Here is a 26690-nt window from a genome sequence, read left to right on the forward strand (position 1 = left end):
ATCCATTCATCCATCTATCCATCTATGCATCCATCCATTCATCCAAATATTTTATCCAACCATTACACCACATAACTACCCAAAACCTCAAATAATCCATCCACCCATTTCATTATCAATTACGTCCATCCATCCATTACATCATCCATCTATGAATGATACAGTGGATTGATGGACTCATGGATGTTACAGATAGATCTACAGAAATGTGATTAAAACTGTAAATACTGACTGTATGTTTCTGAGTTGTATTTAGTTTAGTAACAGATTCTTTTCCACTATAATTTTGGACGTATTCAACCTGTTCAGGACTTTAGGCAGCCTCATGGTGGATGGGTTTCCTGGCCTTTGTATACTGTAAATAGGTCAATGTTTTTCATAAAATAATAAAAATATTTCATATATACAGTTTCATTGTCATCTTTATTCATTGCATCTCAATAATATTGCAAAAAAAATAATGTCACTTTTGGGTACTTTATTTACCGTATGTGAAACAAGACATGCTACAGGCACACATGCAAGACATATCAGCAAAGCACATCATACATGGCTGAGCTGTCATGTTACATTATAATCATACTGTATCTGATTAAACAAAATAGCTTTATTTAAAATACATATAAGATGATCTAATATATTCTTCTCTGCTCTAGTTGAGCATGTGCTGTTAGAGACCTGTAATTAAATGTGAAACAAACTTCTTCTGCATCTTAAACAGTTAATACTGATCCAAAAAGCTGATTACCTTTGCATATTATTATTATCGTATTAATGCATAGTGCATTCAGGCACATAACAGGATCGCTGACCGATCCAGATGTCAGTAACTATGGCTTTCATCTGTACAGATTGAGACCTGAGCACCATTCCGCAGTGGCTTCAGTTTTATGTGCATTCTGGTCAAAAATAAAACTTGGCAATCTAAAAAGCTTCCATATGATATGCAAGATGCAACTTAAAACAATCAGACACATTAATGTGATCAATCTGACATTATGCATTACATATATGTAATTTTGCGAGGCACTGATTTAAAAAAGATCATATACAGATATAAAATTATAAGACGTAAAGAATGATAATGACATGAAAAATGAATGGGATAATGCTGACTGTAAACAATTTTGTACGGAGTTAGCAGGAATGAATGTAAAAATAAATGTAAAAATGCCTTCATACCATTGCTGTGTTTGGTCATCTCACCTGCAATGCCAACAATGTTGACTTTAAACTTAAAATCCCTCTCAAAATGTCTAATATTCAGGAGGATTCTTCCAGTAACTGATCATTTAGAGTAGGATACTTGAGTCCATACATGCTCTATAATAGATGACTGCAAGATCATTTGTCAGAATTAAACATGTAAATAAATACAAAATGATCAAAAAAGTAAACAAATTAACTGAAATTTTAAACCAACACAAACCAAACGTATCTAGTGGTTTATCTGTTTAACAAAGCCTATGGTTAGATTAGCAGGACGGTGATGTCCAGTTGTGGGGTTGCATGCAGTATGAAGGAAGGAAACAGGTCCATCAGTTCTGTGTCTGCTCATTTGGAGCGGCAACTGGAGTGTTTGACTTCAGAGGCGGGAGCTTCATCATGTTAAAGAAGGTGACGACCTGACCAGGAACCTCCGCCAGAACACACTTAGCAAGCTCCTCTTTAGGAGACTAAAGAGAGATAAAGAGAAAAAGTTAGTCATCGTATTTCTGACTTTGAGCAGTAGAAGAAGGTCGGAAATGGTGAGAGGGGTTAAGCATCATAGTGTTAGTTACAAGACAGTGCAGACAACATAAACTGTATGTTGCACTCATGTCATGTCATGTCACGTCAGCTACCAGTTAGCAACTGAAAATCAATTATTTCTGTCAGAATATAATTTTATGAACATTTGGACTTTTTCCACTTGATCATTGTGACAAATAGCAGTTTTTAACTGTTAATATTACCTATAATTTTTAGAGAATATAATTTGTAATAACAATACAGATTATATAATTTATATAATTATACAATAATTATACAAAGTTATGGTTTGGGTATTTTTTTATTATTTTTATTTTTAGAATTTTAGTATTTTTGTCATGCACTTATGTCATTTTTACTATTTTTAACATTTTTTTTTAGATTTAATTTATTTTTATTTCAGTTTTCGTTTTAGTAACTGAAGCACATAAACTTATTTTAGTTAGTTATTAAACCAATAAATCAAAATATATAGAAGCCAGTTTCCGCTACTGCATAGAAAAAATGAGAGAAAAAAGAGGTAATTGCAATTTTTAATCTCACAACGGTGACTTTTTTCTCAGAATTGCGAGTTTATATCTCACATTTGCGAATTAAATCAGAATCGTAAGATATACACGCGCAATTCTGTGGACATATCAGTCTTTAATTCCCTTAGAATTGGATTTTATAACTTTTATAATAAATTTATATCTTACAATTTTGGGAAAAAAAACCCAGAAATGCGAGAGAAAAAAGACAGAATTGCAAGATATAAACTTGGAATTGTGAGAAAAAAAAATCTGAATTGTGAATTTTTACTCAGAAATGCAAGAAGTTAAAATTGCAAGATATAAGCTTGCAATTGCAAAGTTAAAATTGCAAGATATAAGCTTGGAACTGCAAGAAAAAATTCAGAATTGTAAAACAAACTCGGAATTGCGAGAAAAGTCAGAATTGCAAGCTATAAATTTTAAATTACGGGAAAACTTCAGAATTGTAATTTTTTAAATTAAAAAGTCAGAATTTTGAGATATAAGATCGGAATTGCGACAAAAAATTACAGTTGTGAGTTTTTACTCTAAAATGTGAGAATAAAGTCTGAATTGTGAATTTTTACTCAGAATTGCGAGAAAAAAAGTCAGAATTTCGAAACATAAAATCTAATTCTCAAGATATAAACTCAGTCAGAATTGCAAGATATAAACTTGGAATTGTGAGAAAGAAGTCTGAATTGCGAGATAGAAACTTGTAATTGCAAGAAAAAAATTGTACATTTTTACTCAGAATTGCAAGAAAAAAGATATAAACTCAGAATTATGAGAAAAAAAGTCAGAATTCCAATATATAAACTCAGAATTGTGAGTTTATACTCGTAATTGCGAGAAAATGTCTGAATTGCAAGTTTTTACTTGGAATTACGCAAAAAAGTTAAAATTGCGTCAGAATAGTCAGAAATTGAAAAAAAGTCAGAATTGTGAGTTTTATTCAGAATTATGAGAAAAAGTCAGAATTGCAAGATTGTATTATGCAATTCTGAGATAAAAAGTAAAAGTTTTTTTTTTTCAGGGGCGGAAATGGGCTTCCATAAAAAAATGCTTTAATGTGGTTTTAAATAAAAGCTATATAGCCACTTACCGGACAGACATGGATTCATTTTTGCTATTATGAACATACAGAAACGAATACTTTTGGAGTCCAAATACTTCAGTATCATAATTCAGATATGACATGAATGCAGCATAATTCCATCATGCTTTGGGAAAACCTCCTACTTTGAGTTTTATCATCATTCAGCATCTTCCTTTGCCACAGTTTGACAAATATGGCATCCGTGACTACTAATCCAGCAACAACGATGTCAATAAAACAGGTGAATATGACTGCTGTGACAGCTGAATGCTTTGTGAAGCGGTAACAATCATTCAGACAGAGGGTCAGGTGCAGATAAAAAAAGAGCCCTACGTGTCTATGAATGTTTTGGCTCATGTGGAGGCGGCAGGTTTATATATCTGAAGTAGGACGAGACTTGTTGTGGTAATTCTGCCAGTACACATTGGGCAAGCATTTCCCTGGGCGCCTGAAATGAAATGGACACAAAGGCACAGGTGAGATGCTACAAGCCATTGCATGCGGTAGATATATGGGATTGAAACACTGTAAATACAAGTTTGGGTTGTGTTCTGCTCTGCTCAGTGTCTACTGGCATAATAAATAAAGAAAAAATATAAAAAATAGTTCACCCAAAAATGAAAGTTTTTCTCTAGCCATCATAAGTTTTTATGACTTTCTCCTTTTAGACAAATATATTCAGAGTTAAAATAAAAATGTCCTGGATCTCTTCCAAGCTTTATAAAGGCAGTGAATGGGTGTTCAGATTTTGACGTTCAATAAATTGCATCCATCCATCCATCATAAAAAGTACTCCACACAGCTCTGGGGGGTTAATAAAGGCCTTCAGAAAGTGAATCAATGTGTTTGCGTAAAAAAACATACTTTTTCTAAACTTTATAACCCGTAATCTCTAGCTTCTGCTAACTGTCATACGTGCGTTCACAAGAGAGTGCTTCAGAAACCCACTATCAAACCCCTAGAGCCGTGTGGAGTAGTTTCTATGATGGATGGGTGCCCTTTATTTGACTTCAAAACCTCAACACCCATTCACTGCCATTATAAAGCTTTTAAGACCCAGGGCATGTTTTAATATAACTTGCATTGTATTCATTTGAAAGAAGAAAGTCATATACATCTAGGATGGCTTGAGCATGAGTAAATCATGGGGTAATTTTCATTTTTGGGTGAACTATCCCTTTAAGAACTTCCGCATGTTCATTAGGGCTCATTCACACTAAAATATGTAAATAATGATAAATATTTTAGTGTCCACATAAACGCATGGCCTTTACTCAACGATGTATATTGAATTAACATCAATACCGCATTGATAACGCAAATCATACTGCACATCAGATGTACTCTGATTCCAAAACAAATGAGCTGTTTTTTTTTAGTTAATTAAAAATATACTGTGTGACCAGTGTAATCCAAACTATTCCTGAATAAATGACTCTTTTGAGCTGGCTATTTTTAAGTGATTCAAAAACATAAAACCTGACCAGTGTAATGGAAATAAATGACTCCTATGAGACGGTTATTACTGAGTCATTCACTTTTCAACCACTATGTTCATTTGTGAGATGGAAATAAGTGGTTACTGATTGCTGTAGTTACGTAACAGTAGCAAGTAAAATGAATTAATGAAATTTGTTACCACATCTTTGTTTTGATTGTGTTATGTAATACATAATTATATCTATGCTACCAAAAAAAAAAAAAAAAAAGGCAAAATTTAATTCATTCAAGATAGGTTGCAAAAATTTCTGGTGAACTTCTGGAAACTTTCCAAAAATGTCTCAAAACAACTAAAAGAATTGTTAAATGAACCATTAAGGAACTATAATTTAGGGCTGCACGATTATGACAAAAATCATAACACGCACTCTCTCTCGCACACACACACACACACACCCACCCACACCCACACATCTTAAGAAAGCAGAATAGTGTTGTCACAATGCCAAAATTTTGACTTCGATACAATACCTGACTAAAATATCATGATACTACTACTGAACCAATACTACAAAAAAAAAAACATAGAACAATCGGAAAAGTAATTTAATAATAGATGATCCAAATGGAGATCATAGTTATTTTATCTATTAAAAAAAACAAAGCATTTCATCCCCCCTTTAAAAAAATAAATAAATAATAATAATCACATGCTAGTGCCACTACACAGGATTATGGTGAACAACTACCGAGTCTACAGGTATATAGAGATTTTTGCTATATTGGTAAGTTAGCTTAAAGGATAAAGCCAAATCTGATTGCACGATTTTATTTTACAACAACAATTTATATCATTTTTATCTTTGTTATTAATAAGAACCTATAATTGCAAGTAACAAACTAAAAAACAACTACAATAAAACAAAGACACAAATGAAATAAACAGGGCCCTATGAAATGTTTAATTTTTCCTAAATTCTATTTTATTTTTTCTAGACTCTATTTTAATGGTTACATTAAAAAAATATATAACAGCAATTTATTAAAAGTTCAACAAAAATTACATGTTTTTAAGGCCCTATGAAATACTTTTTATTATTTTTCTCAAATTCAGTTTTGTTTGTGAATCTCTGTTCTCCATTAATTTTCTAGATTCTATTTTAATCGTTTCATTACATTTTAATAATCAAAAGCTTGTCTAATGAATTTATAAAGGAGAATTAAATTTGATAAAGAATGAATTGATTAAAGTTTTTTTTTTTTTTTTTTTTTAAATTTATTTATGTATTTTCAGAAATACTGTGTTGTGTATTTACAATTTTCTGGTAAAGAAATTATGGTAAATATTTTTTTCTGGTAAATATTCCTTAAACACTGTTTTAATAATATTTTTATAAGTAGTAGTAGTACTATCTTTTCATTAAGTAATATATTAATATATTTCGGACTGTCAAGTTAAACTGAACTTTTACTTTGACGGGTTGCTGTGAAGACCTTTAGGGTTTTCATTATATGACGATAGTCTTCCGCAAATGAAACAGTAAAATGCACATGAAGTGACTCTCAGAGCAGTTCTAGAGATTATGTTTATGTGTTCATGTACTCATATAATGATGCGGCAGAGGCTGAAAACACTGCAAGCGTCACACGTATGCGTGTAGCAAACAAAACTGCGCGTCACAGACATGCAGAAATACGGCTCTTATTAAAAAGCATTCTTAAAGCACCGGTACTAGAAAAACGCAGAATTGTACTGTTTTTAAAAGCAGGGTATCACAATACTTTTTAAGTACCGGTAAATTGTGCAACACTAAAGCAGAATAATGTCAGTGGATTTTTTTTGTAATTGTTCCTTTGGACAATTACATAATTGTGGCATCTGTTATTGTAATCTTGATTAGAAATTTGATTAATTGTGCAGCCCTACCATAATTGTCAAGAAGATTTGAACTGTAAACTAAATTGCAATTCCCATCATTAATTTTGACCTCCATGAACATGGAAATAAAATGTTTGATATAAACATATAGCTGTGATATATGTTTATATGAAAGAAAATAAACATGTAAACAAGCATGAATGATACTTCATGATATTCCAATTAGATTATAGCTTTTTTCTTCAGTATGTAGTGCAACAAAATTAATTAAATCAAAATCTTAGATCTTAGAAAGCGCAAAAGACCCAAAAAAGAAAAAAGTTAAAGCACGAGCAAGCCCAAATGAGTTCTACTAAACGCCTCAAACTGGTTTTTCACTCACATTCTGGAACTTTCTGAAGGGCACGAACTGCACAATGTCTCGTACGGCCGGTTCTCCCGTGATAGACCTCAGTCGTCCGTCATCTCCATCCAGAATCTCCATATCTGTGAAGTCGGCTTTGCCTACGCCCACAATGATGATTGACATGGGCAAGCGAGAGGCGGCGACTATAGCTCCACGCGTCTGATCCATGTCAGTGATCACTCCGTCCGTTATAATCAGCAGGACAAAGTATTGCTGAAAAACACGGGACAGATTTAGAAACATGAAACATCAATACATTATATATCTGGGTTTGGGTTGAAGCTCACCGACGCTGTGTTCTGCTGTAAAGCCTGCTGTGCGAAACGAGCCACGTGGTTAATAATAGGAGAGAAGTTCGTGGGCCCGTAAAGTTTGACCTGAGGAAGGCACATCCTGTAGGCCTCCACCACACCTTCCACACCTATGAAAGAGAAATACAGCTTCCTGTTTATACACATCATTTCCTGTCAAGCAGGCTGAAACTGTTAAAACTGATAACATACCTGCACAGAATGGATTTGCGGGATTGAAGTTGAGAGGAAACTCATGAGACACCTAGAAAAGAAAAAAAAAGATAATAAATGCTGGCTTCTGGGAGTTTGTCATTGTAACAACAGCAGGTGTAATTATATTTACCTGCCATGAGGGTGGAATCTGAGCACCAAATCCAAACGCAGGAAACATTTTGTCACTACAGGATATTAAAGAAAGAATTAGACCTGTGGATTTTGTTTTATTTAACAGTTGATGAATGAAAATGTTCCTGGTGTCCTTGTACCTGTCGTAGTCCTGGACCACAAGGCCAACTGACCAGATGGCTGAGAGATATTCGTTCACACCTTGAGGGCTGATGTAATGTAAGGAATCAGGTGACCTGGGGTCACCATTGGACCCTGTGAAGTCTATGCCCACCTGGAAGAGAAGGAAGAGGTGAACCACATGAGTATGACATGAAGGAATATAATTCATAGAGACACAATACATGCAGTATAATTATATGTAATTATGCCTGTCTTTTTAGTTAAGTTAAATAATAAATAAATAAATAATTTACATTAAAATCTATAAAAGGTTTTGTATTTTATTATTTAGTATTATATTGTCTTTATAATTAATAACACATTAATATTATTTTATAATATATTACGAAATAATGCTCCAACATGAATACATTTAATTCAGAGAGATGTAATACATGCTATATGTCTGTATTTTTTTAGATCATAAATAAAATAATAATAATAATTAAATTAAAATATTATTAAAAAATTAAAAATTAAAAAATATGAAAATATCTCAAATGTATTTATTATTTTATTTATTATTTGCTATTTGCTATTATCGTTGTATTATTATTTACATTATATATACATTGATATATTGATATTGTTTTTATAATATATTATAACATGGAATTTAATTCATATATGTTTTATTTATTTACATTACATACATTTGTTTTATTTATTTATATTTATTATTTTGTATTATTATTTTATATAAAAAAACATTTAGAATATTTTTTAGAATATAATTCTATGCAAATGTCTTTCTTTTTATATATCATTAATAAAATAAATAATAATTAAAAAATAATTTATGTAAAAATGTCTAAAATTAAACTGTAATTGTATTTATTATTTATTATCATTGTATTATTGTTTATATAATAAAATAATACATTGATATTGTTTTTATAATATATTATAACACTTTGCTCCAACATGGAATTTAATTCATATATAGATGTAATATAGTCTGTCAACAAATATAATGCTACAGAAATATGTGTCTTTTTATATTTATTAAATTAAATAAAATATATAAATTATATTAGAAATATAACATTTTGTTTCATTTATATTTATTTTGTATTATTATTTTTATATTAAAAAAAACAGAACAGTTTTTATATTACAATTCTATGCAAATATGTCTATATATCATAAATAAGAAATCTTATTAATAATCTAAAATGTATTATTATTTTACTATTTGCTATTATTATTGTATTATTGTTTTAATAATAAAACAATACATTGATAATTGTTTTATTGTTTTCACAATATATTATTATATTTATTTATTTATATTTAATATATTTAATATTTGCTCCAACATGGAATTTAATCAATATGTAGACATAATATATTCTATATTCTTATATAATTCCACACAAATATGTAGGTCTTTTTTATATATTAAATAATTAAATAAATAAATACATATTTATTACTATTAGAAATATAACATTTGTTTTATTTACTTATATTTATTATTTTGTATTATTATTTTTTTATATAAAAACATTTAGAATATTTTTTATAATATAATTCTATGCAAATATGTCTTTCTTTTTATATATCATTAATAAAGTAAATAATAATTTTTAAAAATTTCATGTAAAAATACCTAAAATTAAAATGTGTGTGTTAAATAATAAATAGTTAATGACTTACAGTAAAATTTATTTGGCAGCCTCCCATGATGTAGTCCAGAAAGGTGTATTCCCTAGTAATCTGAGATGGCAAACACAACCATTTCCCGAAATGTTTGCATTGGGCTTAATGTTGCATGTTGACAATAAAACCAGATGAGTGTGTTTATGTGACACAGTACCTGACAAACTTTCACACTCACGACTCCAGAGTTCTTATAATTTTTCTTCTTCTGTTTCTTCTTACTGTTTATGCACTCAAACTCGGCCTGCAGGACACAAATCAGCTCTTTAGTTCAGAAACATTTACACATTCATCAGATATTGAAATCAAAAGAGTGTTGACAATCATCTCACCGGAGCGGTGCGGGAAGCATCCTGCAGGCGCTTCATATTGGTCTCAAAAATCCCTATCAAATCATGAGATCCATCGTTGTCATAATCGTAACATTCAACCTAAATAAAGAGGGTTGAAAAATACAGCATGAAGTGACCTGAAGTGAATGAGATTGGAGGGTAAAAGAGAGGGGAATTTAAAGAAGTCATGCAAAAAATTCCTCCAAAATGAAGAACCATAGCACAGGTGTATGGGTCTCTTCATTCAAAAATTAGTAAGACACCACTAAAACAGCACAGCAAACAGGAGAACTCTAAATGAGTGGAGAGATGAAAGATGTAGGACGCCCTGCAACTTCCCACTGGTTTCATAAGGTTAGAAGAAACCTGTTGTCTAAGAACATTCTAGCAACAGTGTGTTCTCTGAATCCTCCACTAGGTCAGCGAGTCTTTCTGAGAAAACAGTATAATTTGAAATACAGTAATTATTAGCATTCTGAACTCAGTTCTATTATTTTATTTTAATTAATTTTGTTTTTTGTGTAATGCAGAAGCAATAAAAACGTTTTAAGTTAAATAAATCATTTAAAAATGACAATTTATTATGTATAACTTAACATTTCCATTTGTACTTAGTACTGAAATACAGTAAGTAATAGTACACTGAACTTAATTTACAGCAACTTTGGTTAAAATGCAATGCAAAATAAATAAAAAATGTCATTTTATTAAATAAAACATTTAAATAATTACAATTAATAATATACAATAAAAAAAAATATACAATTTAACATTTTCATTTGCATTCCCTAACATACTACTGAAATAGAGTAATTAACAGTATTCTGAAATTATTTTATTTGATTTACAGCAACTCTGTTTAATATGTAATGCAAAATAAATACAAATATATTATTTTATACTAAAATATAACATTTAAATAATTACAATTAATAATGTACAATTTAAAAATAATATACAAGTTAAAATATTTCTTTTGTATTTCATGATGTACTACTGAAATACAGTAATTAACAGTATTCTAAACTTATTTTATTTAATTTACAGTAACTCTGTTTAATATGTAATACAAAATCAATTAAAAAATATAATTTTATAAGTAAAATAAAACATTTAAATAACTTATTTTATTTGATTTATAGTAACTATTTAATATGTAATACAAAATAAATAAAATATATATAATTTTATAAGTAAAATAAATCATTTAAATTATTACAATTAATAATGTACAAATAATAATTAAAAATAATACACAAGTTAACAAATTTCATTTGTGTTCTATGACCTGCTACTAAAATAATTAACAGTATTCTGAACTTATTTTATTTTATTTAAAGAAACTCTGTTTAATATGTAATACAAAATAAATAAAAAAATATAAAAATAAACAATTTAAATAACTTATTTTATCTGATTTACAGTAACTGTTTAATATAAAATACAAATGATGACATAAATGATTTTAATTATTACAATTAATAATGTACAATTTAAAAATTAAAATGAAAGTTAAAAATGTTTATTTGTATTCAATGATTTATTGCTGAAACAAAGTAATTAACAGTATTCTGAACTTATTTGATGTACAGTAACTCTGTTTAATATGCAATACAAAATAAATAAAAAATATATATAATTTTATAGGTGAAATTAAACATTTAAATTATGACAATTAATAATGTACAATTTAATAATAATATGCAATTTAAAACAGTAACAGTATTCTGAACTAATTTTATTTGATTTACTGTTTAATCTGCAATACAAAATAAAATTATAAGTAAAAAACATTTATATACCAACGCACTCTATTCAATTTAAAAGTGATCATTTATTTTCAATTTAAATTTAAAAATAAATTCAATTTAATTTTTACTATTTTAATAATATTACAATATGTTTACGTTATAGATGTATTTTATAATTTTACATATTCTATTAAACTAATTTTGTTTAGCAAATTTGCATGCCACATTTATCATCATTACATTTTAATTTTTCAAGAACTGAAATGCTTTTTGCTTTTTTGTTTTTTTTAAACAATGCTTTTTCCAGTCCATCCACTTTGTGATCAACCCCATTATTTCACTTTTAGCCTTATTAATTCACCTTTATTTATTGTTTAATAAGGTTTCTTTAAAGTTCGGCATTAACTTTCAAATGAAAATTTGAGGATTTAAAATGCACAGATACAAACACCACCGTTTCCTCAGAAAGACCCTACTAGCTAAAGAGTTCAACACATGAAAAGGGTTGAAATGACCTCATTCAGGAAACAACAGTTTGACAGAATAGCTCCCGTCTACTGATCTATGAAGGACAAACCAGCAGCTATTCAGAGACAAACACACATTTACAAATGAAACAGCCGTTCTGACGAAAAATACCTGCTTTTTTCCAGACAGTTCCTTTTAAGATGCTTTTGCAAGAAAAATCACAGTTATAAACACTGATTGTAAGCCACCAAACACCCTCTGACCGAGTTTTACATCCTCTACAGTCAAGCCAGAACAATTACAGACTGTTAATCCAAGAGGCCAACATTTTATATGACACTTATGTTAGCAACAAAAAGCTTTTTAAGGTTGTGAAATAACTTTTAGAACAACCAATGAACCCAGACACTACCTTGATTGGTTTCTCCATGTCTCCTGCACAGAGAGATCGTAGAGGGATTTTAAAAGGCCTCCAGCAAGGATTCAAGTTGTTCTTCACCACCTGGTATAAAAGATAACCATTAACTTTAACCATCAACATTAACAACAAAAATTCAGAGAGCCAAAGCTCTACATCTACATACAAACACGACAAACAATGCACCTCAGTTCTGTGAGCAAGCTGCCAGCCTGTTTCCGTCTGCCTGTAAAATTCCAGGTAGGGGTCTGATTTTCCAAATAAATCCTGCAAGGGAACCCAAATTTAGACACTGAATGCATTTGACGGTTTAAAAGTACAGCAAACTCACAAACTCACATCTCACGTCTTACCTTCTTATCCAGTTTTCTGGCCTCCATCTCAAAATTCACAACTCTGTTGTCCTTGATTTCCTCTGCACTGATCTGAAGTGAATATAAACATACAAAGTCTTGATTCTAATCAGAATATTTATAACTGTGCATCTGTAAAGTAGTTCCAGGTTTGTTGACCTCACACAATATCATATTGTTTCCTAACTTGAGGCTAGTATGACTTTTTAAACAAGAAATTAACACTTTTATTGACCAAGGATGTATTAAATTGATCAAAAATGAAGGTTATCAAATATTTCTATTTCTATTTCGAACAAATGCTTTTCAAATGCATCACTGTTCATCAAAAATATTAAGCAACACTATGTTTTCAACGTTTCAACTGTTTTTAACACTGGTAATAAATGTTTCTTGAGCAAATAAGCATATTAGAATGATTTCTAAAGGATCATGTGACACTGAAGACTGGCGTAATGATGCTGAAAGTTCAGCATTGCATCGTAGGAATAAATTACATTTTAAAACATATTTAAAAAGAAAACAGTTATTTTAAATTGCAATAATATTTTACATTTTCACTGCTTTTACTGTATGTTTGACCAAATAAATACAGCCTTGGTAAAAATAAGAGACTTTAAAGCCCTACATTTTTAACTGTATTATATATACAGTGCCATTCAAAATTTGGGGATCAGTAAGATTTTTAATGATGTCAAAGAAGTGTCTTATGCTCGTCAAGCATTTATTTGATTAAAAAATACAGAAAAAAACTGTAAAATTGTGAAATATTATTGCAATTTAAAATAGTGGTTTTCTATTTTAATATAATTTAAAATAGCATTTATTACTTTGAATTTTCAGCATCATTACTCCAGTCTTCAGTGTCACATGATCCTTCAAAAATCATTTTAATATGCTGATTTATAATCAATTTGGAAACAGTTGTGCTGCTTAATATTTTTTGTTGATAAATAAAAAGTAAAAAAAAAAGGGGGTTATTTAAAATTAAATTTTAAAAATTTGTGTTACAATATACTACTAAAAAGTTTGGGGTCAGTACATTTTTTCTTTCTATTTTTTAAAATAAATTAATACTTTTAATCAGGAAGGATGTGTTAAATGCATAAAAAGTCATAGTAAAGACTTTGTTATAAAAGATTTCTATTTGGAATAAATGCTGTTCTTTTTATAATTTATTAATCAAAAAAATCAAAGAAAACAGTATCACAGCTTCCAAAAAAATATTAACCAGCACAATTCAACATTGATAATAAATCAGCATATTAGAATGATTTCTGAAGGATCATGTGACACTGAAGACTGGAGTAATGGCAGATGAAAATTCAGCGCTGCATCACAGAAATAAATTCTATTTTAAAGTATATTAAAATAGAAAACCGATATTAGAAATTGCAATAATATTTCACAATATTACTGTTTTTTCTGTATTTTTGATCAAATGAATACAGCCTTGATGAGAAGAAAAGTCTTCACTAAAAAACATTAAAAATCTTAATGATGCCAGACATTATAATAGGATGTTTTTTATGCCAAAACAACTTTATGGAAAAAATCTTATTCTCTAGCAACCACATCTAAAGTAAATACGACGTAAAATATCATGGACATTCACCGTAATCGTTCCCTTTCCTGCAGGTCTCTTGTTCTTCAGCACCAAAGGTCTCGTCAACTTGCTACTGGAAACAATCTGCGTAGAAATATATAAAAAAAAACAAAAAAAAAACACACACACATCAGACAATGTCAGGAAGGAGGAAAAATGACTTCAAAACATAGATGTTTTGAATCTACAGTTGTCTTACCTGACCCAACGAGCACTCGAATTCGCCCAGGAAGTCATCATCGCTCAAATCAACGGTTTTATTGTCAATATCATAAAGGCCAAATCTGAGTTTCTGAACGAGCTCGAAGTAGTAATCGACGACAAACTTCTTAGCAAATTTTGGGCTTAAGCAGTTCTTAACTCTCTCGGTGCGGTCGACCTATGAGACAAAGCATTCAGATTACCAAATATGCATAGGCATTCACATAGCTATTTGAACTATTTAAAACAACAAACAACAACTGAACTGACCTCAAACCACTGGTTTCCTGACGTGTTCATGAGCAGGACACACAGCGGGTCAGATTTAGACCCCACATCCATATCCAGCAGGTTTTCACAGGAGACTGTCAGCTCCACCTTGGTCACACATGACGTTGCCATTGGACTGATCTGTTTACATGGAAACATTACATGGAAACTTCGAAGAATGTGCCGTGAGAGATGAAAACATTTGAGGTAACTGCATTTTCTATGTCACAAACTGGCAGACAGTCTTACTAGAAACAAGCCAGTGGTTTCTGCATTTCTCTTCACACTTGTTAACACTGCATGGTGTGGTTTGTGTAACAACTATTTAAATAGGCCAAACTGTAATATGTACTTATATATACAGATATACATACACATATATAGATATATATATATACACAGATTATATATACAGTCAAAAGTGTAATGTTTTTTAAAGACGTCTCTTCTGCTCACCAAGCCTGCATTTATTTGATCCTAAGTACTGCAAAAGCAGTAAAATTCTGAAATACTTTTACCATTTAAAATAACTGCTTTTTATTTGAATATATTTTTAAATGTAATTTATTCCTGTGATCAAAGCTGAATTTTCAGCATCATTACTCCAGTCTTCAGTGTCACATGATCCTTCAGAAATCATTCTAATATGCTGATTTGCTGTTCAAGAAACATTTATTATTATTATTATTATTATTATCAATATTTAAAACATTTTTTCAGGACTCTTTAATGAATATAAGATCATTTATCTGAAACAAAAAGCTTTTGTGACATTATAAATGATACCATTCAAAAGCTTGGAGTCAGAATAATTGTTTTTTGGGGGGAAAGAAATGTTAGAAATTAATACTTTTATTTAGCAAGGATGGTTTAAAGTGAACAAAAGTGATGATAAAGACATTTATAATGTTACAAAAGATTTCTATTTCAGATAAACACTGTATTTCTGAACTTTCTATTCAACAAAGAGACCTGAAAAAATTCTACTCAGCTGTTTTTAACATAATAGTAAATGTTTTTTGAGAAGCAAATCAGAATATTAGAACGATTTCTGAAGGATCATGTGACTAGAGTAACGACGCTAAAAATTCAGCTATGAAATCACAGGAATAAATTACATTTTAAAAATATATTCAAATGGAAAAGAGTTATTTTAAATAATAAAAATATTTCAAAATTTTACTGTTTTTGCCATCTTTTGGATCAAATAAATGCAGGCTTGGTGACCAAAACAGACTTCTTTAAAAAAACATTAAAAAAACTTACTGTTCAAAAACTTTTGACTGGCAGTGTATACAGATATATATCTGAATTAATTTCTTAGAGCTAGTCGTTAGCACATAGACTGGTTAAAAATACTGTGAATGAGTATGTTTTAGTTTCCCACGCTGCTTATTTGTTTAATTAGCCTAACTTGTCAGAACACATTCTGACTAAACCCAACCGGTTCTGTAGTTATAGAAAGACAATGTGTGTTTCGTTTAGAATCAATAATGAATGTATTGAATGTTTGTAATGTTGTTTCATTTTAAATAGTTGTTTAATATGAACTAACAATTGCAAACAACTCTATTTTGCCATCTTTAGTCACTTTACAACTAGTTGCAACATAACTGTTCAGACAGATTACTCAAGTCTCTCTAAAGCAATTAATGTATTTAAAGTAGCATACATATATATATATATATATATATATATATATATATATACAGCTATTTTATTTAGACACTATGTGGTATGTTTTTGTATTTTCTCTACATTATATATTTTTATACAGAACAGTTTAACGTAATTTCTTGCTGCAACATTACATCATCTGGAATGAACTAAAAAAAAATGCAGTTACAACGTAATTTACTTCGTATTAGTTATAATATAAATCGTATTAGTTAGCATTAGTTAATGCATTAACTACTGATACAGTACTTATTAATCTCATTAATTTTAGTAATGTTATCTAAGGTTGATTAAATAATGTTAGCAGATTTACGTTTTGATTTGATTTGAATAACATATTAGTAAACGTTACAATTAACAATAACTAACTTCTTTAGAAGTATCTTTCATTGTTAGTTCATGTTGACTAATGTGAACAAATGGAAGCTTACTGTAAAGTGTTATCATTACAATATATCAGTTTATTTAACTGCCTAACCAGTTATACTTTGTATATGCATATAATCATAATAAAACATATTTTAGTGTATAATCTTATTTAAGGGTGAATTATACAGTAGTGTGATTGACAGGTGTTGTTTGCATGGAGTAGGGTGTGTGTGTGTATGTGAGCAGAATAAGCTGTAGGCTACAGTAATTTAAAAAGAAACCTTGAGCATGAGAGGAGGTGTGTGAGGAGTCACTGTGCAATTTTGTGTGGGAGGAACAATGGAGGCTGTTTAATGGAAAACCTGACTTAATATCAGTGCTGTCATCACATGTCAGATCTCTGAACATAGATTTCAAAGACTTAATAGGTAGTTATTAAATGAAATGGCATTTATTTAAGTTATTTACCATTACTGAAAGTAGTGTTAAATTGTGATATAACACAATGTTTTCTTATACAGTATACTAAATACTAAATGGCCTATTTGTATACCATGGTGTGTATATAAACTCCAAGGTATTTCCCAGAATATCTGGTACATATCCAAAAGAAACATGGTATTACCCTGGTACTTTTTTTTTAGCTGTAGTAACAAACAAATAGCCAATAATAAATAACACAGTACTATAAAATATTATTAGCATTAACCTATGCATAAACATTTTAGCTTAACTTTAATCCTTTTTCTTTTGCATTTAAGAAACATGTGGAAAACACGGAAATTTACCCAAAGTTCAGCATGCCACATCCTTATTTATTACCGTGACGTCATCACCATGACGCTATGCTATACTCACACAGCTATGGAAATACTTACGTCAACTACAGCAACACTGTAAAGTTAGAATCTCGATTTTGCACCATAAAAATAGTCTGAACAACGTACCTTGAGTAGCTGGCGTGTGACTGCGTAAATGTGTTACTAGTTTCGGTTTAGTCTGGTTTCTTTTTCCTTGTGTTTCAGTCTCCTGGATGTCGTGAAACTTGCTCTTATATAAATGTGGTGAGAAATAGAAACCGAGTGCACAGAATCTTAAGTAAAGCGTCTGTTTTGATCTGTTCTTGTACGAGTAGGACCGTTGCGTCGCCCCTCTGAATGTATACTGCGCATGCGCAGTGGATTTGGAAACTACTATGACAGCCACAGCCAGTGGGAGTGTCTCTACTACACACAAATACAAAGATTGTTTGTTGCGGTTATTAAATTGTATCTGTCAATTTTATTTTGAACATTTCGAAGTTATTTGTTAAATTACAATACTTGAATGAACATATGGTTAATCTAAACAATGTATAAAATGTTTTATTTTAGTAACCGGATGTACATATAATAAATCAACCAGTACAACCATGTACAATATAAATCAACCAGTCAAAACGTTTCCGAACAATAAGATTTGTGTTTTTTATGATTTTTATAGAATTTTCTCCTACAGCAAAACAGTAAAATTCTGAAATATTTTACTATTTAAAAACACTGTTTTCTATTTGAATATATTTTAAAATACAATTTATTTCTGTGATTTTAAAGCTGAATTTGTAGCGGTCACATGATCATTCAGAAATCATTCTAATATTCTGATTTGCTGCTCAAACACATTTATTATTAATATTATTATGTTGAAAACAACTAAGTTGATTTTTTTCCGGGTTTCTTTGAAGAATAGAAAGGTCAGAAGAACAGCATTTATCTGAAATAGAAATCTTTTGTGACATTATAATGTCTTTATCATCATCCTTGCTATATATAGTATTCATTTCTATAATTTCTTTCCCCCAAAAAATAAATAAATTATAATAATAGTACTAAATTATACTAACTCCAAGCTTTTGAATGGTATAGTGTATAATGTTACAAACCCTTTTTATTTGAGATGAATGCTAATTTTTGGATCTTTCTATCGATCAAATAGAATTACATTTTAAAATATGTTCAAATAGAAAGCAGTTTTTGTAAATAAAAAGATTTTACAATATTACTGCTTTTGCTGTATTTTAATAATTATAATAAATGCAGGCTACTTTTGACTGGTAGTGTATATACACTATATATATATATATATATATATAAATATGTATTCTGTTGCAATCAACTAATTGATGTTATGTGAGTATATTATATTATATAATGTTCTTACATTATATAACTACACTGTGAAACATTTCCATACAAATCTCTCGTCATAAAAAGCAACAACAACGCCATCAAATTAAGATCTAGCTTAATTTATTTAAACAAAAGCTAAAGATAAACATAAAACTGTGCTGATAGTCTCAATGGAAACTCTGACAGACTGTGCCACTTGAAAAACCACCAAGGAGGATTCAAGAATATATTTGTTACAAACAATATTTCATCTTTGTTATAAGATTTGGTATATTTAGTTACATTTTTTAAGACTGAACTTTGGATTAATATATCTTAGACACAAAAACACTGTTCATCTATACAACATACATACCTGTTTATCCTATATTTATTACAGTAAATATATACAGTATCTATATTCATATCCGTTTTGGAGCTGGTGTGTTTGTGAATGACTCATATTAGCGGTTCTTTGATATTAAATTAAATATTTCTCTTAAAGTCTTTCATTTGAAATATATAATCCAATTGTCGATACAAAAGCTTCAAAAAAGCCTAACGAGCATAGGCAGTGCTGGTCTACTGTTGAATTTTCACAGAAGATATAAAACACACATATGACAACAAAATTTTACAGTAAGACAGAATCAAAACAGATAGCAGCAGTCTAAAAGGAATCAGACTTTCCAGCGCACATTTGCCTTAGACTGTCCAGCTCTTCTAGCATTTTCTGCTTCTGGTTTTCAATGACGGCGATGCGCCTCTCTAAGCTCCGCACATAGTCCTTCTTCCTGCGTCTGTACTCTTTGGCCGCCGTCCTGCAAAAAGCACAAGCAACACGGGCAACACACCACATTGACTGGCTCTGGAGAGCTCGGGCCTCCAGCATACACACATGCACACGTCACCATCTTTCGCTCGCGGGACGACACAACCATGCATCTGTCAGCTTATCCGATTATTACGAGCGGTGGCTAGACATTACGTGAAAAGCGCGTTTGCTCTGTAAACGGTATAGTCCTTTGTGTTTTGCTTTGTAACGGACTGTTGTTATTCGGTTTTGTGACAGTATAGGTCTTTAAGAGCCTTGAGTTCTTCAATAAGTGTCTTGTTTTGTTTTTCAAGCACAGCGACTCGGTTCTCGAGACATTTGACATATTCTTTCTTCTTCCGGCGACATTCCCGGGCAGCTTCCCTGGAAGCAACAACAGAGAAGCTCTGTGAGTGTGAATACTGTAAATCTTCAGATTGTGTTTACAGGTCCCATGCAAGTTAGAACTGCAGAAGATCACCATGGCAAGCTTGTAATGGCAAGTCCGAACCAGGAAAACCTGAGTTACGTGGTTTTTCAGTTGCACGTACAATGCAAATGATTCCACAAGCTGAGATTTTTCATTCAAAGCATCGTTGTGAAACAAAGAAAGCTTTTAGCACATGCTCCACTCACTGAGACGTCATTTTTATACTTAAGCATGATGCAGCGATAGGCAAGAGGAAAGATTACAAGCAGACGAATGAATGCAGCTGAAGAAAAAAATGAAAGAAAGAACTAAGGGGAAAACTGGAATGCGCTGTTATAAAGATTTCATGCTCTTAGGCTACAGAATGGAGTGGTGATTCTGGAATGGGGAAGGGCGGCTGGGCATTACCTGTTTTTCATCAGCCGGAGTTCCCTCTTGCGTGATGCTTCCTCAGTCAGCTGCTGAGGGCTTGGCAGAGAGCCGGGTGAGCCGTCCATTGCCTGGGAAAGTCCAGGAGAGGAAATCTGATATGCGGACATACCTCCAGTGGTGGCTGCAAAAACACAACCCATTAGTTTACAGTGGAACAGTTCTCGGCCTTTTCAATAACATTATTTTACAGAATATTAACTGCATATTTTGTGTTTCCATCACAGGTAACAAGGATTTTTTTTCTGCTGGTCCACTCCAGGCCATTAGTTTAGATTCAACAATGTTTTAATTGATCCTACTACAAAAATGCTGTATTTTAATAGTTATAATTTCAAATTTTCTTGACAAAAGAGTTGTATAAAACTCTCTCATATTGATCCCTGGTCATCTTTGTTGTTGAGCACTGTGCCTACAATATTTAATCAGTAACATTTAGAGGAAGTGCAATATTGTGGTTATTGTTATGGCTTTTATCAAACAACAAAAACCCCTGTTGAAAAAAACAGCATATGCTGCTTAGGTATGTTTTGAAGCTTGGCAGCTGGTTTGAGCTGGTTTAAGCTGGTCCGTAGGTGGTCATGAGCTGGTTTAAGTTGGCCATGTGCTGGTCCTAAGCTGGTCATGTGCTGGTCCTAAGATAGTCATGAGCTGGTATGAGTTGGTCATGTACTGGTCCTAAGATGGTCATGAGCTGGTTTGAGCTGGTCATGTGCTGGTCCTAACCTGGTCATGAGCTGGTTTAAGATGGTCGTGTGATGGTCCTAAGATGGTCATGAGCTAGTTTAAGATGGTCATGTGCTGGTCCTAAGCTGGTCATGAGCTGGTTTGAGCTGGTCATGTGCTGGTCCTAAGCTGGTCATGTGCTGGTCATAAGATGGTCATGAGGTAGTTTGAGCTGGTCGTGTGATGGTCCTAAGATGGTCATGAGCTGGTTTAAACTGGTCCTAAAATGGTCATCTGCTGGTTCTAAGATGGTCACAAGCTGGTTTGAGCTGGTCATGTGCTGGTCCTAAACTGGTCATGAGCTGGTTTGAGTTGGTCCTAAGATGGTCATAAACTGGTTTAAGCTGGTCATGTACTGGTCCTAATCAACTAGCTCCTGGACCAACTCGTAACCAGCTTATAACAAGCTCAGGACCTGCTTAAAACAGCCCATGACCAACTAAGGACAAGCTTAAACCACCTCAAACCAGCTGCCATGCTTCAAGACATACCTAGCTATTATATGCTGTTTTTCAGCAAAGAAAGAAAGAGCACTGCACCCACAATATTTAATCAGTGACATTTAGAGGAAGTGCGATATTGTGGTTATTGTTATGACTTTTATCAAACAGTATTTTTAACAAAAATAAGTGTCCAAAAGCTTTTTGGTGCCATTTTGGGACCAAGACATTGACTTAATGCTAACAATCTAACTGAAAGAAAGAAAGAAAGACACCTGTTGAAAAAAACAGCATATGCTGGTTAGGTATGTTTTGAAACATGGCAGGATGGTCCTACACTCATGAGCTGGTTTTAAGACGGCCATATGCTGGTCCTAAGATAATCATAAGCTGGTTTAAACTTGTCATGAGCTGGGTTAAGATGGTCATGTGCTGGTCCTATGATGGTCATGAGCTGCTTTGAGCTGGTCATGAGATGGTTTAAGATGGTCATGTGCTGGTCCTAAGATGGACATAAACTGGTTGGAGATGGTCATAAGCTAGTCATGAGCTGGTTTAAGATGGTCATTTACTGGTCATAAAATGGTCCTAAGTGAGTCACAAGCTGGTTTAACATGGTCATGTGCTGGTCCTAAACTGGTCACCAGCTGCCATGCCATCATATGCTGTTTTTTTTTTAACAGGGAAAGAAAGAACTCTTAGCAGCCTTCAGTAAACATGTCATTTATGTGAGCCAGAGATAAATGACTTAATGTCCTTGACATCTTGAAGGGGACTATTATTCTGACTAGGATTTATCTTATTATAATATTTTCTTTTTCTATATTAAAGGACCAGCCTGGAATTTTGAGATTAATTTCCAACCCCAGGTGTTTTGGATTGAGGCCTAATATGAACATCATATAAAAGTAATTTAATGCTTATTGCTTTTCTGAAACACACTGATACTGCTGGTAAACAACATTTTCAGAAAACTATAATCTGTACTGAAAATAGTTGGCCAGTTCAGTCAAATCCACCACGTAACAACACAATTACACACTTCACAAGGAAACTAGTGGTGACGTTTAGACGTCATTATGGTTGAGAGTCAGTAAACATATAATTAGAGAGGTTAATCTGAGATGACACTGATATTTGAGTATGCAAATACACATATGCATAACTATAATGAATGAAACAGATTATACTGGCATGGAGTTCATTCAGAAGTCTGATGTCATGAGTCCATGAATATCACCATGTTACTAAACAGGCCTAAAGATCAAATGAATCAAATGTCTGCAAGGACCAAAGGCGGTGAATTAATACCCACTGGAGATCAGCAAAAACACTGTGTGACCTCTGAGCATGGCACAGTGGAATATTATACACAGATCTACTCTACTGTATTGCACACCAACTTATTTGTGCAGTGTGAAATGCTCTGATGAAAACAAAGTGATTCAATTTCCCGTAGTAGCTGCAAACTATGTGGTCACAATTACAAAACTGTTCTTACTTTTTGAGCTTTCTTCACTGAAACAAGTGGAATCATTTTACAAATCTCATAAACACTGAAAAAATGCACAGCAGCATTTCTTCACATGTGCCTGATTCTCTTTCTCTTTGTCTCCGTGGAGACCGCAGCGCATTATGATAGATGATTAATCTGGTAGTCTTGCTCTCGCAAAAGGAGCTGCCTGTAATCACAGCATGACTCTGAACTGACGTCAATGTACATCTTATTTGCTGTTCAGCATTTACATTTCCCTGCTGGTGTCCAATTCCAGGAAACAACATGACGTCAGCTGCACTGTGAGTGGGCAGCGCATTCACGCGTTTCAGAGAGAGAGAGCGACAGAGGTGCTGAAAGAAATGAACGAGAGCTGCAGAGGGACTCAACAGGAAGCAAAAAATGTGAACATTTCATTCTTTCAGCCTGTTGCACGCTGCAGAGATGATTCACCGCAAGAATATAACGAGCTAACAGAATCGATACAAATGCGTAGCACTATCTCTGTGTGTCTCTACCAAAACTTCAAAGTTTTGTTTAAACATTTTAAACGTTATTTCTCCGTTAATACTCTCTGAACACTGTTGGTTTAAATTTAAAACTACACAATCAAATTCTAAAACAACCAAAATGAACTAACGCGATCTTTAAAGCAAGTTAACCATGCTGAAAACCACAGAAGAACCACAGGAAACAGCAGACGTACCTGATTCTGTCTCATCTCCAGTCACAGCCATGTATAGTGAGCTGAAAGCTTGTCTGTCTCTCTCTGCTGTCAGCATGCAATGCTGCCCAAGCCACAAGCTAAGCGTGCAGTCACTGTCTGGGCCATTGACATCACTATGACATCATTAGCCTCCTGATGTCAGTATCGCAGTGGCTAGCGGAGCCAGCCCTCCCTCTCCCCACCCCCCTCTGCCGTCATTCACACATCAGACAGCAAGCCGGACCAAAGCAGACTACAGAAGGCAGTTTTTATGCTTAAAAGCTTAGACTGTCCTTAGATTTTCTTTTCTATTATGATTTCAAATAAAAGATGCATTATGTACATGTCATGTCATATTGTTTTTGGAGCTTTTCAAGTCTTCAAATCAAAACAAATGAGCTTTCTGGTAGGCTGTGAATTGCATGAAAATTGTCAGGAACGTATACAGGTCACTTTTAACTCAAAAATAAAGAAATTAAACTACCATTCAAATGCATTTGAACTGCATTTTGGAAGTTCAAAATCGGGGCACCATATCAGGCCATTATATAAAGAAAAATGCTGAAATGTTTTCCTCAAAAAAAAAAAATTTCTTTACGACTGAAGAGAGAAAGACATGAACATCTTGGATGACAATGGGGTGAGTACATTGTACGTGAATCTTTGTTTAGGAAGTGGACTTCTCCTTTAATACTTTTTTAAAACTAATGAATATTTGCATCAAACAATCGTGAAAAAAATGTAAATATATCACAGTTTCCACAAAAATGTTAAGTGGTGGAACTGTTTTCAACATTAATAAAAAGAAGAAATGTTTCTTGAGCAACAAATCAGCATATTAGAATGATTTCTGAAAGATTATGTGACACTGAAGACTGGAGTAATGATGATGAAAATTCAGCTTTGCATCGTAAGAATAAATTACATTCTAGAATATATTTAAATAGAAAACAGCTATTTTAAATTATTTAAATGATCAATTATTTAAATGTTTTATTATTACTGAATTATTACTGTTTTTACTTTATTTCAGATTAAATGTAGCCTTGGTGTGCACAAACTACTTTCTAAAACATTACAAATGTCATTTTAATGGTAGTGTATATAAAAAATAATGAAGAACATTCTTTTTAAATGGTAATTTCATGCATTTTGCATTTCACACATTTTCTTCACAAGAATTCCTTTACTGCAATGAACAAAAATCTCATTGCTTAAAGGGTTAGTTCACCCAAAAATGAAAATTCTTTCATTAATTACTCTCTCTCATGTCGTTCCAAACCTGTAAGACCTTCGTTCATCTTCAGAACACAAATTCTGGATGAAATATGATAGCTTTCTGACCCTGCATAGACAGCAATGCAACCAAAACATTCCCAGGTCCAAAAAGGTAGTAAAAACATTGTTAAAACAGTCCATGAGGCTATGAGAAAACTTTTTGAATTTTCATTATTGGATGAACTAACCCTTGTTATTTATCATGAATACAATGTCAAATGCAAACAAAAATAATCCTAATGGTCTTAATTTCTTATTTTGGGGCAAAAAGTGACCAAAAAAACTAATGTTCAATGTTTATTTAAAATGTAGATTTGAAAAATGCTTAGTATTCACTTTTATATGGTATTTTATCAAATGAGAGTGTATCCAAATAAATAACTCAAATGGTGATGTCATTACCTTGGTCATTATTTTCAGACACAATGTAAGTGCCATTGCTGGATTGTACAGCATACTGCATTATGGGAGACCCAGGCCAGGAAGTGAAGGTTTCATATCTCTGCTGGCAGGGGATAAACTGGACACCGCCGCTCTGGTTGATAGAGACTTCAGAATAACAAAACAAAAGTCACATTAGAACAAGAATGTGCACATCATAATTTGATTAGTCAGAGAAAATAAAGTTCATAAAGTTTGTTTTTCATCTACAGTGGCCTCAAAATTATTTTTTACAAAAAGTGGTTTGCTAAGATTTGAATGACAAAATAATAGATATAGACACTTTAGTGAAACTGAAAATGAAATTGCTTTAAAACACCGTTAACCAGCTGATTAAAAAGTCAAAAATGGCTCAGAGAAGTAATATAATTTATGTGGGGATGCCATTTGGTTTGATATGTGACCCTGGACCACAAAACCAGTCTTAAGCAGCACAGGTATATTTTAGCAATAGCCAAAAATACATTGTATGGGTCAAAATTATTAGTGTTTCTTTTATGCAAAAAATCATTAGGATATTAAGTTAAGATCAGGTTCCATGAAGATATTTTGTAAATTTCCCACTATAAATATACCACAGCCTGATTTTTGATTAGTACTATGCATTGCTAAGAACTTCATTTGGACAACTTTAAAGGCGATTTTCTCAATATTCAGATTTTTTTGTACCCTCAGATTCCAGATTTTTAAACAGTTGTATATCGGGCAAATATTGTCCTATCCTAACAAACATACATCAATGGAAAGCTTATTGATTCAGCATTCAAATGAAGTATAACTCTCAGTTTC

The 26690-nt window shown here is 32.0% G+C and overlaps 2 protein-coding genes across 4 annotated transcripts; both read right to left on the reverse strand.

Annotated features, from left to right (window-relative positions):
- Positions 1 to 404: 404 nt before the first annotated feature.
- On the reverse strand, positions 405 to 18243 carry cpne3 (copine III). Of its 2 annotated transcripts, XM_051097887.1 has the most exons (17): positions 17943 to 18243; positions 14950 to 15090; positions 14678 to 14857; positions 14488 to 14562; positions 12873 to 12944; positions 12706 to 12786; positions 12514 to 12603; positions 9883 to 9981; positions 9708 to 9794; positions 9548 to 9607; positions 7867 to 8000; positions 7725 to 7779; positions 7592 to 7643; positions 7376 to 7509; positions 7065 to 7301; positions 3697 to 3811; positions 1630 to 1676 (listed from the first exon to the last, which is right to left on the reverse strand). In XM_051097887.1, the coding sequence occupies exons 2-16, from the start codon at positions 15079 to 15081 to the stop codon at positions 3701 to 3703; spliced, it is 1599 nt and encodes a 532-aa protein (XP_050953844.1). In that variant the 5' UTR covers positions 15082 to 15090; positions 17943 to 18243; the 3' UTR covers positions 1630 to 1676; positions 3697 to 3700. The 2 variants fall into 2 exon arrangements, with proteins under 2 accessions (XP_050953843.1, XP_050953844.1); XM_051097886.1 differs by lacking the exon at positions 3697 to 3811 and having other exon boundaries at positions 405 to 1676; positions 17943 to 18233.
- Positions 18244 to 19266: 1023 nt separating this feature from the next.
- On the reverse strand, positions 19267 to 24340 carry cremb (cAMP responsive element modulator b). 2 transcript variants are annotated; one of them, XM_051097889.1, is made up of 3 exons: positions 24183 to 24340; positions 20795 to 20939; positions 19267 to 19963 (listed from the first exon to the last, which is right to left on the reverse strand). In XM_051097889.1, exons 1-3 carry the CDS (start codon positions 24256 to 24258, stop codon positions 19813 to 19815), a joined length of 372 nt encoding a protein of 123 aa, XP_050953846.1. In that variant the 5' UTR covers positions 24259 to 24340; the 3' UTR covers positions 19267 to 19812. The 2 variants fall into 2 exon arrangements, with proteins under 2 accessions (XP_050953846.1, XP_050953847.1); XM_051097890.1 differs by having other exon boundaries at positions 19828 to 20340.
- Between the last annotated feature and the right edge of the window lie 2350 nt (positions 24341 to 26690).

Source organism: Labeo rohita, chromosome 24 (genome assembly GCF_022985175.1).
Source record: "Labeo rohita strain BAU-BD-2019 chromosome 24, IGBB_LRoh.1.0, whole genome shotgun sequence".
NCBI lineage: Eukaryota > Metazoa > Chordata > Actinopteri > Cypriniformes > Cyprinidae > Labeo > Labeo rohita.

What these genes read in the sequence shown, in the direction of transcription:
- cpne3 (XM_051097886.1), bottom strand. Translation starts at nt 15,081, where the DNA reads ATGGCAACGTCATGTGTGACCAAGGTGGAGCTGACAGTCTCCTGTGAA. An exon ending in TGAGTGTGAAAGTTTGTCAG is followed by an intron (nt 9,608 to 9,707) that starts GTACTGTGTCAC and finishes TTGCCATCTCAG; the next exon opens with ATTACTAGGGAATACACCTT. An exon ending in GCTGCCAAATAAATTTTACT is followed by an intron (nt 8,001 to 9,547) that starts GTAAGTCATTAA and finishes CTTCTCTTCCAG; the next exon opens with GTGGGCATAGACTTCACAGG.
- cremb (XM_051097889.1), bottom strand. Translation starts at nt 24,258, where the DNA reads ATGCTGACAGCAGAGAGAGACAGACAAGCTTTCAGCTCACTATACATG. An exon ending in TGGAGATGAGACAGAATCAG is followed by an intron (nt 20,940 to 24,182) that starts GTACGTCTGCTG and finishes GTGTTTTTGCAG; the next exon opens with CCACCACTGGAGGTATGTCC. An exon ending in CTCCGGCTGATGAAAAACAG is followed by an intron (nt 19,964 to 20,794) that starts GTAATGCCCAGC and finishes TGCTTTTTGCAG; the next exon opens with GACGGCGGCCAAAGAGTACA.